The sequence below is a fragment of the Dunckerocampus dactyliophorus genome, chromosome 5, assembly GCF_027744805.1.
Source record: "Dunckerocampus dactyliophorus isolate RoL2022-P2 chromosome 5, RoL_Ddac_1.1, whole genome shotgun sequence".
NCBI lineage: Eukaryota > Metazoa > Chordata > Actinopteri > Syngnathiformes > Syngnathidae > Dunckerocampus > Dunckerocampus dactyliophorus.
In genome coordinates this window covers 6,625,670-6,639,887 of record NC_072823.1, presented here as the reverse complement: position 1 = coordinate 6,639,887, position 14,218 = coordinate 6,625,670, and the positions used below count along the sequence as shown (strand labels likewise).

The 14,218-nt window shown below is 41.4% G+C and overlaps 1 protein-coding gene across 3 annotated transcripts in view; it reads left to right on the top strand.

The window, feature by feature from the left end:
• Positions 1 to 47: 47 nt before the first annotated feature.
• The window catches only part of btbd11b (BTB (POZ) domain containing 11b), an 87,293-nt gene continuing 73,122 nt past the window's right edge, over positions 48 to 14,218 (top strand). For all 3 annotated transcript variants that reach the window (XR_008570333.1, XM_054775506.1, XM_054775505.1), the window contains exon 1: positions 48 to 1,057. Coding sequence is in view for 2 of the 3 variants with exons in the window: in XM_054775506.1 (XP_054631481.1) it covers positions 202 to 1,057 (856 nt within the window). In the remaining variant the exon portion in view is untranslated. The remainder of the gene's footprint in view (positions 1,058 to 14,218) is intronic.

Below are 14,218 nucleotides of genomic sequence, written 5' to 3'. Positions count from 1 at the left end.
AGTCCCGCCCCCAACTGTCAGGCACTGCGTTGGCAAAACACAGTGTGACGGCTGGTGCACTGAGCTGGTACTCTTAACTTTATAACACATCAGTGGTAACAGTTCACGTATATAGTCTAAATCATTGCATTTCCCGTGCATGGAGCGCGCGTATCCACACCCAGACATTTTCACTTTCCCTTTTCGCTATGAAGCACAGTTATGGCAAGGAGTAGCAAGTCAGCAGCAGCGAGGACCCTGGAGGATTTGACTCTGGACTCGGGTTATGGTGGAGCTGCGGACTCCTTCAGGTCTTCCAGTGCGTCGCTGTGCTGCTCGGAGGCGCATGGGGGGAACTGCTGGCAACTAACGGACTCCATGCACAGCCGAAACAACAGCCTGGACACTGTCAACACGGTCCTGGTCGAAGACGCCGAGATCCTGGAGTGCACCGGGCAGTGCGCTAAACTACTGGAGCTTGAGGATGTGCCGTGGAGCCTCGGGGAGGTGGCGAGAGCCCTGAGCAGGGACGAGGGCATGAGCGTGCCGAGCCCACCACAGGACGTCCTGCTCCGGCTCTCTGTGCTGGCCAGCCGGGCCCTCGTTAGGGTCGCCAAGGAGGCGCAGCGCTTGAGTTTGCGCTACGCCAAATGCACCAAATACGAGATCCAAAGTGCCATAAAGATGGTCTTGTCGTGGGCCGTCTCCGTGAACTGTATCGGCGCTGCCCTCGGCGCCTTGTCCCTCTACAACATGACGACGGAGGAGGACAAGTTCGGCCGCGGCAAGTCGGTGCGCTGCGGGCTCGTCTTCAACGTGGGCAAATTCTTCAGGTGGATGGTCGACGGCAGGATCGCGGTCAGGATCCACGAACACGCCGCTATCTACCTGGCCGCCTGCATGGAGAGCCTCTTCCGCGAGATACACGCGCGGGTGCTCCGCAGTGCGCTGCTCGAGAGGGACAACGGCATCCCCAAGTTGAGTGTGGAGAGCCTGGAGCAGGCCGTCGGCAGTGATGCTGAGCTGTGGGGGTCACTGCAGCCCTGGCAACACCTGATCTGCGGAAAGAATGCAAGCGGTGAGTTATGTTGATGCTGCAGGAGGGTCTCTCCCCACTTACTGTATCTACAGTACTTAACATTCTTAAACTAAAAGTGATGCACCTGATCCAGTTTAATGTATTGGTTGACTTGTAATTGCTGAAAGGCCATTAGGGCAATGAACATCTCAGTTGCTCATTTACTTGAAGTGTACCTAACTTTCTGTCTGTCAGCCCCCATGTAATCTATTCTATCTGTTTGGTGTGTTTTGTGATATACAGTACTGTGCAAAAGTTTGAGACTTTTGATAATACAACAGTAAATACACTGCCTGTCCAAAAAACTAAGTAAATAGTGTGCAGACCCGCCAACCTTGAAGACATTTTATAAGTAGTCTACCCCCCTTGTGTTATTATTAGTTATTCATATCAATAGTTCAGCTTTTTCTTGTTCTGTCTATCCCTTTTAGCAGGGCGGGAACTATGGAGGTTCTTTAATTCTCCCAACTGTGAAATAAGTATCTGAGTCAAAAAGTCATTTTAACAATTTGTTTCATTTGGAGTGTATACAAGCAATTGTAATGCCAGTGCTGGAGAGAAAGGTCAGCCAGCCAGGAATAAGGCAGGCCAAGCGGTCTCTAAAGGGAAATTTAGTTCCTCTTCCTCATAAGCCATCTGTGGAGGCCGTCCCAATGATCAGGAAACTTCCTGTTAAGTGTTTGTTGGTATATTGGTCTGATCTGCTTTCAAACAATTCTTGGCTAGATGGCTGAGCATCCAAGCCAGGAGACAGAAGGTCATAATGAAACTATGTGTGTTTTGTTCCAAGCGAAAGGTCTTGTGAGTGCTGTAGATAAGCTCATACATGTTGCAGTATTCACTCAGAATCATTCTTAACATTACATTATGCCTTATGATCTATTTTTCCAATTTTTTGCTGTTTTTTTTAGGTTAGTTTTACCCTATTGATGATATGTGCAACAAGTGCCAAGAAAAAATGAGCCATGGGCCACAAATGGCCTCTGGACTGCACTTTGGACACACATTCTTTTATAGCAATTCTGTGAGCAACCACATCTCTAAACAACAATTTAGCTTGTTAGCTTCCCGTCGCATGTGAACGATGGCAAATAAAGAGAGAAGGGGAGTGTTGTTGCAGCTGAAACTATGATGCGTGACGACTGAATGACCTGTTTATCCATCAATGGATTTTTCTTCCTATTCCAAGATGACAATGCCAGACAATTGTGAAATGCTGCTGAAGCATGCTCCCTGAAGCATGAGTCCAGACCACAGAGTCCAGACCTGCACTTCATGGAGAATCTTTTCTGTAGAGGACATAGTGGTCCGAATCGCCTGTCATCAATACCTTGGCAAAAAATAAATGTAACAAAAATAAATGTGGTTTTGCAGAAGCTTGTGGTAACGATGTCACACAGCATATGCATACCGTAATCAAAGCTTAAGACGTTTAATGAAATGTGTGTTACCTTTTTTTTGGCCAGGCAGTGTATTTTGCTGAGGATTTGTATACAAGTGCACATCCAGGAATTAATTGTCACCATTTGAATGACTATGGGATGGGATGGCCCACACAACCACAGTCATAATGACAGTGCTTGTCTGTTCGCCATCCTCCATAAACTAGGAAATAGGCTGGTGACTAATCCCCAGATGAATAAATTAACGTAAATATGCCACACTATGAATATGTTTTTAGTTCTGAATGTTCTGAATTTGAATCTCAGTTTCCAATTGAGTCCATGGGTATGAATGTGAGTGTTTGTCTATATGTGCCCTTTATTGGATTGGTACCTGTCCAGGGATTCCAAAAGTCAGCTGGGATAGGCTACAGCCAACCTGTTATCCTTAGCAGGACAAGCAGTAGAAAATGAGTCATTTAATTTTTGTTAATGAAAATATTGTCATTGCTACAATATAGGATACATTCAGACTGCATGTCAGTTCAGATTTTTTTTGCTCATATGTAACCTGTGTCTGATTTTTTTCATGTCAGTGTGAACAGTACAATTCCGATTATTTCATGTCAGTGTGAACAGTACAATTCAGACTTTTTTTCAAATGCGACTCAGGGCTCGTTCGTATGTGGATAAAAATCTGATATGTGTCCAGTCTACTGAAGTCTGAACAGTCAGGTCGTATAAATCTGACCTATACGTCATCGAAAGGTGTGATTTACCGTTCGAGACTTGGATAAAGGTACTCACCGATGTAGGTAAAAGTTCTTCTTGTCATCCGAAAATAATTTTTAAAAAGTGTCATTGAAGCAGACCACGACAATGTCCCACCACTCTTGCCACGCACACGCTCCTCGGAACAGCGTCGCAACAAGTCCTCCATGAACTGCCATTGCCAACATTTCTTGCCCTCTTCTTAATCTCCTACGTGGAATCATTTGGTTAAGAAAATGTTGACCGCCGAAGCACAACATCTTTGAAATCGCCACAAACGTGCTAAGGAGAGCACGAACTGGGGCAGTATTTACTTTTGTAAACACATGGCAGTGAGTGTAACATCATGTTTTGCGCATGCACGTCACTTCCCGGACGCATCTCGTTCGTTATAAGTTGCATTTTTCTGGTTAATGTGAACAAAATGTCTGAATTGGGCATCGTACCCTGAAGTGTGAACGTAGCCTAAGGTGACCTTAGTACAGTACTATTACGTGTAGTTTTGTTAATCCACTAAATCCTTAAAATCTTACAGTATAACATTGCCTCATCCGTGAGAGATTCCACCACAATTTCTTGCAGACATCATGCCCTGCAGCTAAATGTGAGTTTTGAATCCTCCCCAAAACAATGGCGCTGCATGGCCGCGTGCAAATGCTGATACTAGTGCTGATAATACCCCTTTTGTACTTTTCACACTGCCTCTCCCGTTGTACTTTTTGTTCTTGTCCTTTGAAAGTAATTGTATTCAGGCTTTACGGCTGCGTAACTGGCAATACATCACACAGCACTCTAATACATGCTTGTTGGTTTGATGGATGTAGAAAAACTGCTGCTGTGGCTCTTCTTGCAACAGGTTTACATAATGAAAGGCCTTGGGGGACCTATGTGCTATCATCCATTATGCAGAATAGTGTGAACAAAACTGAGTTCTTGAGTGAGGCAGATAAACAGAGAGAAAGTTTGAGAGGCTGACTGTACTGTATTTATGCGTCATCAATGGATGCCTAAATAGCCTGACAACATTTGTGTACAACCGTGTTTGTTTAGCCTCTCCAAATATGTTGTACAGAATTCACCACTTTGGTTGGAAGTGTCCACTCAGTTAAGCGCAGTCAGAAGCCGTGGCAGTTTGCTTGCATTTGCATCTTTCTTACAGTGTATGCCGTTTAGACTTCACTTTCCCACTGGAACACATTGTTCAGTCAGACTGAGTGGCAGAATATGCTGCAGTGTGTCACACTGTGTCATATAACTGTCACCCTGCATGTTTTGGCATGTAATGTGGCAAAGAGGGAAACTGTAAAAGAAACTGTCATATTTTGTGATTTTGAATGGTTCATACGGTAGCTGTTTTTTTTTAAAATTTTTGTTGTCATTGAAATGAAAGCGCAATAAATTTGACATCACAGTTTGAAAGTAAATGCCCAAAACACGATTGCTGGATTTCTCCCTTTGTTGTAGTCACAGGCTCAAAGAGATGGGGTGCAAACAGGTGAATTCATAACTAGAGGTCATGTAAAATCAGAGCAAAATGCCACATAAATGCGCCGTTCATCATTCAGCCTCACTGTCCCTTCTGCCCCATGATGGCTCAAAGGCAGACAGGCAAGGAAGGTGTCTCTGGCCCCTCCACACTGGTTCCCCGGCTCAAACTGCGAGGTGTTCCACCTGGAAGAATGTCCAGCAATACACCACGGAGGGTTTTTAAGTGTGGCATGGTCCGGGGCTTGTAGAAGCCCAGAAATAGTGAGTGAAATCCGGCTGAAACGGCAAGCAGACACCATCACCCTAGAAGTCCGGGAGCTTGGCTATAGTGCTCAGACTTTGCCAAACAATGCAGCGAAACGCTGAAGGACACATACAAGAATGTATTCATGCAGACTGATTTTGGGGTAAGAATGCAAATAGACACATTAGAAGCATTAGTTTCAAAACGACTGACGCTGAAGACAAGCGTTAACTGCTTTTTGATTGTGTTGTTCTTAACTAATTTATGTCTTCATGCGTCACGCCATGCACACTCACACAATAAGAGCAAATATTTTCAATGACATGCGCTGTTATTCTCTTTAATATCCAAAATATTGCACAAACATACCGAGTGCGCTTGCAGCCGTAGCTTATGCTTGCCCCCGTCTGCTCACCGGAAGTGACAAACTGACTCTGGGTCATGTGGTTGAAACCCAGCAATAAGAATGCAACCATTTGTATGCTCTTACTGGACTGCAGTTGAATTCTGCAGCTGATTTTCTCCTCTTAGACTTACTTTCTCTAGATGGTAGATGTCACATATTTATGCTGTCACAATGAAAGCGTGGTGCATTTGTCCCCCCGCTTTCTGGCAAATGAGGTAATAACCAAGATTGGGTGACAACCTTTTGAAGCACCTCAATGGGGCAGATAGCTGACAGACCATAAAAATGACTTTTTAAATTGCAGTACAAGTAGTTCAGGCTATTTGGCATGAAGCAGGTCTCCAGCGGTAGATTAGGTGTGGCAAGTGTTCAGTGGTACATTAGACGGGTGAACAGCATGAGATGGGGGGCGGGGAACATTTGGAAAGTTGATGTAATACCTGCGGTTGTAACACTGGCTCATATGCTGCAGGTGATCCATGTTGGAGAGGATTTCACGACTGCATTTTAACATGCAAGGCGTCCTGGAGGAAATCTGATCATGTTGTATGCTAGAATCACCTGCATGTCATTTGCTGCAAGTTGAGCCGAGTGGTGGAAAGGTCCAACTTGAGCCACTGCCTGCCATTTTGCCAAGTTGGGTGATCTATTTTTTTCCTCTTTTTTTTCTACTAATTGAGAATAATGGAGGTGATTTTATGTATTTATTTATTTATTTACTTACATATTATACTATTATTGCCAGCTTTTCTTAGAATGTTTATGAATATTTCTATTGCATCTCTTCCATCAAGGCTGATTCCCCTTATGTTTGTCACAAATTCACTAAGTTTTTGGAGTGATTGTTGTCCCCTGTTCACCACTAGGTATCTCTGCAATGAGTCATTATAATTTTTTAGCTTGACAAAAGGCTTATATTGTCTGCACTGTATGGTTTAGAACTCTAAATCTTGTTTTGGCTTGCATCTCTTCCTGTGGGATGTGGAGGCAGGATAACGAGAGTGACGTCAGCCATGTAAATGATGCGACATTGCAGCAAAGTGACATAGCGTAACCTGGCATTAGACTCAACAAAGAAAAGTAATAAGACCCAGTGCAGTGTGCATTTTTTGCAAACATTGTGTAAGTTCATTTATTCCATTTCCATTGTCACATGAGGATCCAGAACCTTGTCTTTTCTGAGCCTCAATATACGGAGGATGAGCTACAGGTTGTATAAGCTGAGCTCGTAAGAAGAGAGAGTGAAACTTTGAAGGTAGCAGATGGAGGGCAAGTGATTACAGCGGCATGACTTGGTGTAAATGTGGAGCTTGCCAAGCCGTGCCGACAGAAATGGAGTGTTTTTGCTGCACTGAGTGGCATGCAGTTTTACCACTGATGGAAAGGCTTTGAGTGTATGGCGATTAGGACGGTGCTCCAAGAGAGTGCATCACAATGAACGAAAAATTGTTAGCGCTAACAAACCCTGCAGTGATAGAAATGTTTTTCCACCTACCCTAAGAAAACTGGAAAACATGCCCCAAACCAGCTGGACCAGACGAACAACTGTCCAGCAAGTAAGTCACCATGAGATTGATTGTAATACGTGGAGCACATAGCTAGCGCATGATATCCCAACACACATCTAGCCATGAATAAACAAAACATGGAATGTGGGCTAATAGTTACCCTATGCTGTAATGTCTGTTCTCACCTGCTGCATCAGTTCAGTAATGCCTCATCTAGCATATGGTGAGCCTCCTACACACAGACACACACACACACACATGCATCAAGATGTCAGTGGCTCCTCTCACCACATCTGACTCAGTGTTAGTTGCAGGTGGGTGTTGGGTTTCCCTTCTATGGCAGTGGTGTCAGAACAGGAAACATGGCAAAATATTTCTCGCAGTTCCCACAAGACCCACGAACATAGTGTTTAATGACATGCTAATGTTACTGTGATATCCATGGCTTTCGGAATAAGCACAGCACACTCGAAGGAGGAGTTTTTAATCACACGAGAAAAAGACGTAATTTTACATAATGTTGTGAGGAAAAATAACGTTACTTTTGTAGCATAAATTTGAAGTATTAAAGAAAAAATACATTCTTTTTAAAAATGTAATATTATGAGAAAAAAACATTGTATTTGTGTGTCTTCCCTTCTCGATTGTTTTGTGTGGATTTTTATCTTTCTGGGTGTTGTGGAGCTGGTTGGGATTGGTATTGTTTTTTTTTCTTTTTATTTCCTTTGTTTATCAAATAAATTGGGGGAAAAAAGAAAAAGAAAACAACGATTAAAGTTCTAATTAAAAAGTTATAATTATATGAGAATAAAGTCAAAATATTATGGCAAGAAAGTCATAATTACGAGAAAAAAAATTTACAAGAAGAATAAAAACACATACATGCGTTGGTTTGCAAAATCTTAAAGTGGCTCTTTCCTACTTTCATTTTTTTTAGTATGTTGCCCTCGTTGGAAAAAGTTTGGACACCCCTGGTGTAACGCAATAAAAAAAGAAAACACAAGAGACACAAATGTTTTTGCCTTGTCTTACCTTCATAACCCACAACATATTTTTCATGACACTAAATGACGGTTGAATCTAGTGGTAGACTCACCTGATGTCCTGCGGTCCGCCCACTTAGTGACAGTTAGGGATGTAACGGTTACTTGTATTAATGATTAACCGCAGTAAAACTTGGGTTTCAGAACCTGATTCCCGCTGAAGGCAGAACAAAAAATAAATTGCACCTCTTTGTTGGAAAGATGATGTTCTGCATCTGGACTACTGTCATGGTGCCCTTGAGCAATTCGCAGAACCCCCCAGTCTCAACTCAGGGGCACGTCACCATTTGCCTGAATCTGCACTCTGACAGCTTACATGCATGCATGTGTGTTGTGCAACACAATATACACAGCATAGTGGAAGTTGAGTTTCCCCTTGAGGGATTAAAATCAGTATCATAAATTTAAAAACAAATTAAATTCAAATGACTGCAGGTTCGCAATGGCTGATTGAGGAGAAGTTAACATGTCTGCCGAGTAGATGTATTTTATTTAAAAGTTGTAGGTTTTTGTTTCGTTTTTAGATAAATATTGATTCTGAACTGCGCCAGATGTAGTGTAGAAGTTTGGCATTGTCTTACTTTATCACCAAGCAGTTCCATTTACGCGCCTGGAGCAACTGGAGGTCATCCATTGGTACATGGACATTTTGGTATTGTAATTGCTGTAACAGCTGTGATGCTTTACTGTGTTGCTTTGAGCTGTTTCATTAGTCCGCCGTGGGCTTGAAAATGAAGGTCTCACTTCATTTACAGGTCTTTTCTTCCTGAACCAATCATTACCATTGTTGTGTGGTGCCTGGTGCACACATGCTGTGGGGAGGGCGGGCAGACAGACAGGAATTAACAGGAGGCGTAATAGTACCACTCTGTACTGGGGGAGACCAGTACTCATTAATCCTGGGTGAGATATAGTACAGTACACCATATCTGGGCGGGAAACCCTTACACAGCAGCTCAGGGACTTGCTGGCGACGACATGAATAACAGGCAGCAACATGACATGAAGCGGTGGAAAGGATGCAAAGACAAGGATGCACTCTTTCTGAGTCACACATAACTCTGGAATTATTTCAACCGTATGCTTGAGATGGAAATGTTGGCTGCTTATGTCACTTGGATTCTGGTAGAGTATTACTACTGTTGTGATATAGATACAGGAAGGGAATGCTGGATGTATATTTTCAGAGTTCACGCATATTGATGAAGACAAAGGCTTTGTCCCACTGCATCATTTAATGATTCCAAAGGTCCATGTTTTTTTGGAGTTTTTTTTAAATTTGTTTTTCAGCTAGCCGTTCCAAACTGTGAAAAAAAAAGTTTTCCGACGGCCAGCTTTGTGTTAGAAATGGAATATTTTCCCTCCACTTTGAACATGACATGTTGACATGCTGAGGGCTTGGCAATAGCGGAAACATGACGCACGATCACGAGGCCATCTTGGCTGATACAAAAACTGTTCTCAAAGCTATCTTGCACACACACATAGTTTCTAGATATGTCACCATTTTAAGCTGTGTCTGAGGAGTGATTAGCTGTCCAACTGAGACGAGCGAATAACGAAAAAAGGGAAGTTTACACCCATTGTACAACCTCTCTGAAAGAAGTCATAAAAAAACAGGGTTCCTCTTCGGGGATCGATTGGACTTCGCTAAACCTTTGTTGGCTGCTAGTTGCTCTCTCCAGCCCTGAATTAAATTGTAAACGGTCCTTGAGACTCCAAATTTTTACAGCTGATAAAAGAATTTGGTTGGACTTTCGCCCTGTAAAAGGGCTGGTCCCAACATTTGGATATCGATTGGCTGGTGTCATATGTTACACTGGCTTTTTTTCTTTTCTGTTTTTTGCCATTTTCACCGTTACTCAGGCGGAATCTTACTGCTTTTTAGACTGTTGGGCAGATGGAAAGCTTGTGCAAAACTCACATACGCTACATGGCAACATTTTGACAACAATAGGATTAAAAAAATACATTTTTTCACAGCCATGGCATGTTGTGTACACACATATTTCATGTAGGCATCCCTCTTGTTGTCACTCTCCCTCTCTCGCAGGATATGTAAATAACATTAGGGCGGCGACTATGGATTATTTTCATGGTTGGTGACTCTGAAGCTTGTTGTTTGGATTAAAGGAGTAATCAGTTAGTCCCTAGATGCACCAAATCAGCATGAACTAAACACAAACACAAACGATTAATCTATTACCAAAATAGTTGGATAATGGATTAATCGTTGATTCACGGATTAATTGGTGCAGCCCTAAATAATAGTATTCCAAAAATAATACTGATTCAAATAAAAGTATTCCCAGATAGGGATCCACGTATAATTTCTAAACGAGCGATGTGAACTGTACAGGACCTACGACTGTTGTGATGAAGCGATGGGCGCAGCTTGGCCTTTTATCAGAAGCAAACTAGATGTTGACTCTGACATTTTTCAGCTGTTTCGTTCATAAGTCATACTTAAGCAGGCGTTTCTGAGATGTATTTGGGCATTACTCATTACTCTGGCCAAAAAATTGGGATTTGCCGCCATATGGCACAGTCTGACGTAAATGTTTAGACACAGGCAGGTGGAATTGTTAAACTTCAGTATGAGAGAGAGACTTAAGACAATCGATGAAATGTAGTTAATTTTATGGACCTTTTTGTGTGAGTTTTTGTATTGATAAAAACAACTGAATGTTTGAAAGTCAAAAAAACACTTTGTCAACAAATATGTTTTTCAATACATTTCCCCAGTGGTTTAACCTACTGTGGATAGTTTAGGTTCCTTGCTGTCAATGTTCATTACACCTTAAACCCGGTCAGAAACGCCTACACGCTCATTACTTTTGGTTTTAGTTAAGACCCAGTTAATTCATACTTCTTTTCATCAGTACTGATATCCTAAAGCATAGAATTCCAGAAGCCTTCTGAAAGAAGTATATCAACTGTATTTGTATTACCGGTAATCTCAACACGGTCACGGTCCTCCATTGTGTGATGTCATTTGAGAACATTAGGTGAAGCTTTCCTCTCATTTGACAGAATTTTCTCATTTTTATATATGACCTTTTACACTGATAGGAAATTATCTCTATAATAACCCTGGCAATGTCAACATCGTCAGGGTGCACTCATTGCTAGAAAATCAGCATAATGTGTTTGGTTTCATGGTTACTGTCTTACCTCTGTATTTTTTGCGATGGCTTTGTGTAACCGCTCTATTCCGATTGTTGGGAGACCTTTATTGAGAATCAAATAGTTTAAACATATTCCACGGTGGTAATGTGATTAGCGCATTTGTCTTGCAGCCAGGTGGTTGTGGGTTTGAAACCAGAGTTTCGTGTGCGGTGCCCCTCAAATTCACGTATTATTGGTCCAAAGCATTATTTGAAAATTTATTCTGCAGAAATTTTTCATATTGATATACCGTGGAACTCCAGTTAGCGTGTTTTTCAGTTAATGTAAAAAATTTACACCAAAATTTTGCCTCGGTTTACATACAAGTATAAGTATACATATACAGTAAGTCAGCTACATAGCCAGCCTATGATCTCATCAGCGGTTGACTCTCAAAAATGTTGTTTTATGGTTTTACATGCATAAAACAATTGTAAATGCATATAAATGATGAATGAAAGGGATAAATGAACATTTAAGGTTACTTTTACCTTCATTGAAGACGTGATTCTTGATGTGAGTGTTCCCGAAGACACGATGTGGCAGCGAGACACAACGCGGACACCACCTTCCTGTTTGGTCACAAGTTATTTATTGAATTCAACTCAATTCAATAGTGATTTTTGACCTTCTTTACCAAAATGCAGGCACTTGAAACTCTATTTGGCACCATTTTGGGTTATTGAGGTGACAAACACAATTGAATTAAAGAAATATCTCAACAGGAAGGTGGTGTCCGTGTTGTGTCTCGCTGCCACGTTGTGTTTTTAGCAACACTCACATCAACAATCATGTCTTCAGTGACGGTAAAAGTAACCTTAAATGTTCATTTATCCCTTTCATTCATCATTTATATGCATTTGGAATTGTTTACTGCATGTAAAACCATAATTGGAAAAGTATAAAAGCGTGTTGTGTGTTAACATTTTTTGACAGCCTGGGATGGATTAATTGGATTTACATTATTTCTTGTGGGATAAATTTATTCAGTTAGCGTCCGTTTCGGTTAGAGTAGTTGGACCTTCTGGAATGAATTAATAATGCCCACCAATGTTACGCTGTATTTTTTCATATATTTTTAATAATTTATAAATAGGTGATAATACAGGTAAAATATACAGCATACATGTACACCACAATTTTTACATTTTTGTGTTTATTGCTCACTGATAATGTTTTTTTGGCAATTTTTGACATTTCGCACTTTGTTTGGCGGTCTTTGAACGCATCATAGTTATGGGCCCTAGCCATGTGTCAAAAATAGACATTGTTTTGGGCATATCAATTTCTCGCAGTTTGTCGCCATCCGCTAGTGGTCCAGTAACGTAACCCTTCCAAAAGACAAGGATCTGATATACTCTGATTTCCTCCCCGCAGTCCAAAAACACGTAGGTTCAGTCAATTGGAGACTCTGTTTGTTTGTCCATATGTGCCCTGTGATTGACGGCTGACCAAGTCCAGGCTGTACCATGACCTAAAAGTCAGCCGGGATAGGCTCCAGATCACCCATGGTCCTGAACAAAATTAGTGAAAGAATATTTAACTGTAGGACCAGTATAGCATTTAGCAAAGCGTAACCAATGCCTGTCTGCTCTGCCTTCCTATCAAACAAACATACACAAGAATATCTCATTGCCTACGTTTTGGGGTAATCTATAAGTTTATAACAAATGAATCGTCATGATTTGAAAAAATCACCGTTGAAGTCTTTCACGAAGCTGTAGTGATAACAAATGGTGATGGTCATGGTCATGATCGCAGGGAGCTGCACTTCTATTATTTCACTCTTCTTCAATTCCACTGCGTGTTTCCTCGACACATGACAAAGCACACAATTCAGCTGTAGGCTATAAATACAGAGCGGATTTACTGCAGAAATAAACAACCTCTTCTTTTGGCATACTGGCCCTCCTATTGAATAATTATAGGCCCAGACTTTCACGGGGAAGACATAATTATCCTTGAAAATAAAGATATCAGTGTGCACTCTTGCAGTTTATTCTGTCATCAATGAATCTTTTGCTGCTTCAAGCGTTGGAATTAGGCCAAAATAAAAGGTATAATGTATAAATCCCAGCGTAGAAAAACTATTTTAGCAGTTCGCCCTTAATTGTTCAGCCTACCTCTGATGCATCTTCAATTTCATTTTCGGCATTTTCACATCTTTTAGCCGCCATATTGATGTGTCTGTGCGGTACAACTTTTTCACTCTTTTTGCAGATATACAGCTTTGCACATTGGCCCATACAGATATTGATCCGAAATGATATCAGCACAAATCATCCCTCAAACGAGAATAGTTTGAGGGATGATGGTTTGTTTCCTCTCCTCTGTTGTCTTGCAAAAATCCTCATGATGTATTTTGTGATGTTGCATCAAATGCGCAATAAGGTTGGTCGTATTAAACTTCCCCGGTTTTGTGCCACCAGAGGAAACTTGTGCATGACAAGTTTTGCAACGTCTTTTTTGATTTAAACAAAAAATGCTGCCACATAGTCGACTTAGTTAGCTCGTTAGCACACGCTGTTGTTACAATCATGTTGGCTCTGCATGCTGGATCCGGTTTGCTGATATTGGATCGATATCCGGTTGCTATCTTTTGTCAATATCGGATCGAGACACCTCAATTTACCTTTGTCTTTTGTTTGAATTACATAATATATTATTTGGCATGTCCCAATGCGATATTGGTATCAGATTTCGGGCCGATATCTGCAAAGAATAAAAACTAAAAAATTGGATTATATCGAAAATCTCTGATACTGGCACTCCGATACAAGAGTCTAGACTCAACCCCAGCACGTCTATGCAGCAGTGACTGGATAGAGCCCATGTGATCACAACAAAATTGTTTGTTAGAATGCTAACAAAGTAGCAAGGAGCGGAAGTCATGTCAGGTGTGTGGCGGTAAAAAGACGTTGCAGCTGAGTGCAAAACTTGTCATGCACAAGTTTCCCGTGGTGACACAGAACTTGCAAGTTTAATACGACCAACCTTATTGTGAATATGAAGCGACATGATATTTATGATATTTCATCTATGCATTATTTGTAAAAATGCAGTTATCAGATTCTTCCTCATTTTTTGACAAAAGGCCTTAATAAATTCCTCTAAAATGCACTTTGGATATGTAATTATGTGGATTCATGTT